General features: G+C 35.7%; 1 protein-coding gene across 3 annotated transcripts in view; it reads left to right on the top strand.

Annotated features, from left to right (window-relative positions):
- Positions 1–5625, top strand: part of LOC111811933 (probable DNA helicase MCM9) — a 32261-nt gene extending 26636 nt beyond the window's left edge. The window contains exons 14-21 of one of the 3 annotated variants that reach the window (XR_002817631.1): positions 1066–1147; positions 2302–2423; positions 2498–2565; positions 4213–4322; positions 4398–4445; positions 4526–4678; positions 5092–5227; positions 5292–5625. Coding sequence is in view for 2 of the 3 variants with exons in the window: in XM_023699006.1 (XP_023554774.1) it covers positions 1066–1147; positions 2302–2423; positions 2498–2565; positions 4213–4322; positions 4398–4445; positions 4526–4678; positions 5092–5162 (654 nt within the window). In the remaining variant the exon portion in view is untranslated. Of the gene's footprint in view, positions 1–1065; positions 1148–2301; positions 2424–2497; positions 2566–4212; positions 4323–4397; positions 4446–4525; positions 4679–5091 lie in introns of all 3 variants that reach the window. The other 2 variants (XM_023699006.1, XM_023699004.1) reach the window with 2 other exon arrangements.
- The last annotated feature ends 765 nt before the right edge of the window (positions 5626–6390 follow it).

A 6390-nucleotide genomic window follows, 5' to 3' on the forward strand; every position in this document is an offset into this window, starting at 1 on the left:
CTTAGCATCTAATTCTGAAATTTCAGAACACAGATTTTTCACTTTAAAAAAATATTCTTCAACAGAAAAATTACCTTGAGTTACCATAGCTAGTTCATTCTCTAGAAATTGCAGTCGAGCGGTATTTTTCTGAGTGAACAACTTTTGAAGTGTATCTCATACTTGCTTTGGTGACTTTAAATCACGAACATGATCAATATACTCCTTGCTAATCAAAGTTCGCAAGGTAAATAAGGCTTTTCCGCATTTGATCTTCCATTGTTGACGTAATTTTGCATTCTATGGAGTATCTGCTGGAATTTCTGTGTCATTACCTTCAATTAAATCCCACAAATCTTGCTCTTGTAGATAAGCTTCCATGCATAACTTCCAATAAATTATTGCCAACCAGCTTTTCCATAGCTATACCCATAGAAGCATTTTCACCATTCATCTCGTTGAGTAATAATATCAAACGTATCAACTTGGCTCTGATACCAACTGTCACAATATCTCACGCTCAAAAGTGTGAATAAATATGAAATTATTATTACTCAAAGAAGATAATACAGAGACAACTGAAATAATGAACGGTTTACTGTGGCTTGTGTTTTACTAAGTGGAGGGCTCCTATTTAAACAAAAATAAATCTTATAAATAGCTCCTACAAAAACTCTACTAAAATAAACTAAGGATGAATGGCTTAACAACTTGATTAATTCCATCTAAAATAAGTTGCAATAATTTTGGCACCATTAAGTTGAAGGTTAGCCACAGAATTTGATATTTTCTGTTTACGTTGTTTCAATAAAACTGATAAAGAAAAGTAAGCAGAACAGTTGAACGTTTAAGTAGGACCAAAAAGTATGATGCATTACGTCTGCATATAAACATATGACAACTCTGTGGTGTTTGTAAGCTGCTGTCATGCCATGCCGCTTTCAAGTTAGAAGGCCGGCCCAGTAGTTATCTTCCTGCATATTTATTTCTGCTTAGTTACTCTACTCAAGATGTATGTATTAATGCATGAAGACTCTTTTACATATTTTCTTTCTCCTACGTTCTTATCCCTTTTTCTTTGTTTAGGCTGGTCTTGTAACAACTCTCAGTACTAGAACGATAGTATTTGGCGCAACAAATCCTAAAGGACATTATGACCCTGAACAACGTATCATTTTCATATTATTTATGTGGCTTAGTCTAACAATCTTAAAGTGTGGTTCCTGTATAGCACAAACTTGCTGGGCTTACTTATTTGGTTGTTGCTGGGATGGGAATGATAGCCACATTGGAGAGGCTATAATTGCTATTCTCATTTTTGTTTTCATCTTTTTTATAAAATTGTTTATATTTCCTGCATTTTTCTCTTCCTTTCGTTGTTCTCTTTATTTTTTTTCTAATGCAGCCTCACAAGGAAAGCTCACCCTCCTGCTGCTTGAACATGTATTTGAATCCCTTACAAGTAAAAGCCCTTGATATTTATGTTTGCACGAGTCTAATTTATGTTTCCGAAATTTTGCTTCAAGTTTCTTCAAAACTTCAAAAATTAGGCAAAGAAATGGTTTGCTTCTATTTGAGCCACTGTACTTTTCAATATATATATATATGTGTGTATGTATGGGAATAAGAAGTTATTTCAATGAAGAAAATCAATGTGATCATGTTTGATGAATTGATGAATTATTGAATTTTTACTTTGATGACAGCACCTCGAGAGGTACTCTTTCAAAAAAAAAATTACATTGTCAGATGAATTATTCAAAGAAGTAAACGATACTACAGTACTTTTCAAATACAAAATTAGAACTCTGAAAATGTTAAGGTGAAAATACTTGAAATCATTTCATTTCCTATTGGAATTTGGATTGAGAAATAGTTCATATGACTAGTGAATCACTACTCAACCCAGAAGTTTAAGTTTAAGTTGATGAGTTACTATAAATTTAATTATATTTGTACTTTAATACTTCTTACTTGGGGTTTGAAAATTTGTAGAAAGTCCAACAGGTGGAAATCAATATAAATCGGGGAGAAAATGACATTACAAGGATATGAACACAGAATTTCCTGCTCTAATACCATGTTAAATCACCACTCAACCATAACGATTAAGCTGATGGATTAGAGACTTATAGTAAATTTGAAAAAGAAATCCCACACTCTCTATTTCTGTTTGTACTAACGATATCTGTAGCTCTTACTTCAATATTATTTATTTTCACTTCCTACACCCTCTCTTTTGAATTGTGCATTCATACTTGTGTGCTTGCATAGCTGTATCTACGTTAGATAGAAGTACTTGGTCTTCCTTGACATGATTAGCTCTCTCTGTCAATACAACACTCTCCGGACCCTTATTGAGCAGATTTGATATCGTCCTTGTGCTTTTAGATACCAAAAATCCCGAATGGGATGCAGTTGTTTCATCACATATTCTCTCCGAGGTAATCTGCTCTCTATGTTATCAACTCTTTTTTCTTTGTTGTTCTTCTAATTGTTTAATGATCTTTATATTTAGTGCCAACAAGAAAAGGGAAAGCGTGATAATGATCTTTCAAGTAACTGGCCTCTTACTATGCTTCGAAGGTACGATTTTCTTCACAATGATATTTGATTTCCCTTTTGAATTTCAATGGTAGGATAAATTATTGCTGTAATTTCATTCATTACTAAATTAGAGTCCGGACAGGGGAATTATTAACCAATATTGAAATGAAAATAGTCCAAGTTTTGATTTCATACCAGTCCTATTTCTAGTACCAAGTATTATTAGTAAGATGTGAACTGATTATCGATGAATGGATGAGTTTACATGTGTCTCATTTGTCTTCATCTGGTTCAACTCCTAATGCCTAGGTAGTCTCTAAGCCTTCAACATTCAACTGGAGTATCAGTCTTATTCTTGCAGGGGTCTCTATTTGGCCGACTGCTTCAACTTCTGTCCATTTTTGTAACAGCCCATGCCCACCGCTAGTAGATATTGTCTTTTTTGGGCTCTTCCTTCCAGGCCTCTCCTCAAGGTTTTAAAACATGTCTGCTAGGGAGAGGTTTTTCCACACCTTTATAAGAAATGCTTCGTTCCCCTCTCCAACCAATGTGGGATCTCACAATCCACCTTCCTGGGGGGCCCAACGTCCTTGCTGGCACACCATCCAGTGACTAGCTCTGATACCATTTGTAACTGTCCAAACCCACCGCTAGCTGATATTGTTCTCTTTGGGCTTTCCCTTCCGAGCTTCCTCTCAAGGTTTTAAAACGCATCTGCTAGGGAGAGGTTTTCACACCCATATAAGGAATGTTTCGTTCTCCTCTCCAACCAATGTGGGATTTCACAATTTTCACCATTGTTCTTGTGGCACACCTTTGCACCCGAATTGGCGGGCAAAGAAGGTAGGGTGTCATGGGAATAGACAGAAGTCAAGTACCACATTCGTCGTCGGTTGAACAAACTCGACCTTAACAAATTGATGGTCAGTAGTGTAAGTTGAGGAAGAGCTATCTAGCATTGAGCTAGGCTGAATTTGAGGAGACAGAGACCTAAAGAAAGTAAGATGTACAGGGGCGTGCCCCATACGTGACCGAGTGGTGGCGCTGCTAACAAATTGCTAGTCTTTTTCGAGAATGAGAATAAGGTGGAGCTAAAGGGAGCTTGTCTGCCCCAGGGGGTTAGAACTGTTGAGAACAAAGTGGAAATGGTCTTAGCAAGGGTTCGGTTGTTCGCNGAAGATGTGTATGAACGAGATATACAGCAACAAGAAGAAGGAAAAGGATTGAATAGCGGAACTCCCGAACATTTGGCATACTGAACATGTTTAGTCTATGCAGAGTGGTGTCGTTTGGAAGCTGTCTATAGGATTAGGGTTTACTTTCAGACGCTTTCTGGAAAGCTATTTATAAACATGCAGTTTAGTATTACCTTTTTGAAGGCATTAATCTATCAGTTGTGTTTCTGATTGTATGATTAGTTACATCATAAAACAACAAACACAATGTAAAAATGGTTGTATCTAATTTCAACTCTTTTTAATTTCTTTCAGCACATTTTGTCAAACGGGAATTTGTCAGACTATTGATTTCTGTTTAGATCTATTAAACAATATTTAAAAACTTCAATCACGAAACCATTACACTAATTCAATGTTTGGATCTGAACAACCTGACGACCATCTTCAGTGATCTAACCTTTAAGGAGGAACTGCTTAAGCTAACATATCTATTTTAAACATTCTGCAGATACCTCCAATTTGTAAAAGGATACTTCAGACCGGTCCTGACCAAGGAGGCTGAACAAATTATTTCAAGCTACTATCAGCTTCAAAGAAGATCAGCAATGGATAATGCAGGTCTCACTTGAAAAGGATCTATTTTTACGAGATTGGTTTAATTATCCTTCTAATTCTAGATTCTTAATCATGCAGCCAGGACAACGGTCCGCATGCTTGAAAGTTTGATACGTTTAGCACAAGGTTTGTTCTTGTCTAATGTTTCACTGTTTCCTAGACAAATTCTCATCTCGTCTAATGCTTCCTCTCCATCGACATTGCAGCACATGCACGGCTCATGTTTAGAAATGAGGTTACTCGGCTCGATGCCATTACGGCTATTTTGTGCATCGAATCATCCATGACGACCTCAGCTTTAGTGGATAGTGTTGGGAATGCCTTGCACTCCAATTTTACCGAGAACCCAGATGAGGAATGTATCCTTCCTTCCTTCCTAAGTTTAAATTTATAATTGTTACTGTGTCATGCATCCTAACTCAAATATATAAAGCTAGAATAGGACTATTTCCTTGCAAAACTTGGGACGAAAAATGTTATAGGAGCTAAATTATGGAATATTATCTTCAGTTTGTGGTTAAACAGTGCACCTATCTTTTGGAATTATCCTATAGTTTTCAATGGACTAGTTCTTATATTGTCTTTCAAAACAGAACGTTGCTTAGGAATCATGTTAGGAGTGAGGCATTTCTTCTGTTAACTTCTTGCATTCTTCTTTGTTTAACATAAAAAGTGGTAAGATTAGGGGTATTGTTTTGCTTCATGCCATTTTGTGTACACTTTGCTTAAAGCTACCGTCTGTTGTTGAGTTCTTGACTCCATGCTTTACTAGATGCAAAGCAAGAAATTTTGATCCTTGAGAAGCTCAAGTCGATGGACGAATTTCCTGAAATTGGCAGCTGAAGGCCATCAGAAATATTACAGTTAAATACATCACATTACTGATATCTTGCTTTTCCCTTGGAGTGGGTAGGCGTTGGCCTTCATATATGGTCTTACGACTTTGCAGAGACCTGTGTTTTTGGTAAATAGTTGCTCGAGCCTGGTCACTGCGTCCCCCTTTGTGAGGAGGCACCCCTTCTCTCGAAGTTATAAGACTATTTTGTCGAGTTCTTTAGAGAGAGTTGTGTCATGCCCCTGAAAATTACATCTGTTTTTCTTAAAAACTTCGGCTACACAAAGAAGAAAGAGAAGAATAGTGCCATTACAATGCTCAAATGCAGCGGGAAGATGCCTAGATATCTAAAGTCCTCAGGAAAATTTGTAATTTAGATAGTCTTGTTTGTTTTCTAGAATTTTTGTATGACAATGCCTATGATGTATTATTCCAACCACTTTAAATTTATATAGCATTCTTGTGTCTTTAGTATTTTCTAATTAGGAAGAAAAACATATAACTTATAAACATATTAATATCCTAATCAGTTTATTGGCTGTGTAATAAATTTTATTGATTTTAAGTCTCGTTATTAGGTTACTGCGAAGAGATTATTTGGAGTTAACTAATTAAACTTGTAACAATGAATTGGTACGAGTAGGTAGTTGGTAGAACATAATGGTCACTCACACTGATACAACATATTAGACCGTGCTTTGTATTGGATTGGGCTGAATGATACAAGGTCATGTCGTAGGTATGATTAATGTCAGCATATTATTAATATAGACTATTTAGAGGATTTCCAACTATCGTTGGGCAATCATTTTCATGACTTCGAGTTTCAAAATGACTATGCCTTCGATCATAGATTCTTAACTATCAGTTGGGCAATCACTTTCATGACTTCGAGGTTCAAAGTGACTATGCCTTCGATCCTAGATTCATCTCTATCACATTTCCCTTGATTGCATTAGAAAGAAATTTCATTTAGAAATTAACTAGAGATTGTTACATTATTGACAAACAAACCTATAATAAATAAACTAGCTCATGATATAAATAAAGTTTCTATAGTTCTCCATGCTTATAATGACCTCTATCATCAAAATTCTTCCTAAAATTTAATTAATAATGTAATATTGATTAGTTGAGTCTCGATGTAATGACACGATATTATTGAGTTGACAATTTTGATAACTTGTTTTTTTCTTTTTTTTTTGTTGTCAGGTTTTCTGTTTTTTTTTTTTTTGG

Source organism: Cucurbita pepo, chromosome LG15 (assembly GCF_002806865.2).
Source record: "Cucurbita pepo subsp. pepo cultivar mu-cu-16 chromosome LG15, ASM280686v2, whole genome shotgun sequence".
Classification (NCBI taxonomy): Eukaryota; Viridiplantae; Streptophyta; class Magnoliopsida; order Cucurbitales; family Cucurbitaceae; genus Cucurbita; species Cucurbita pepo.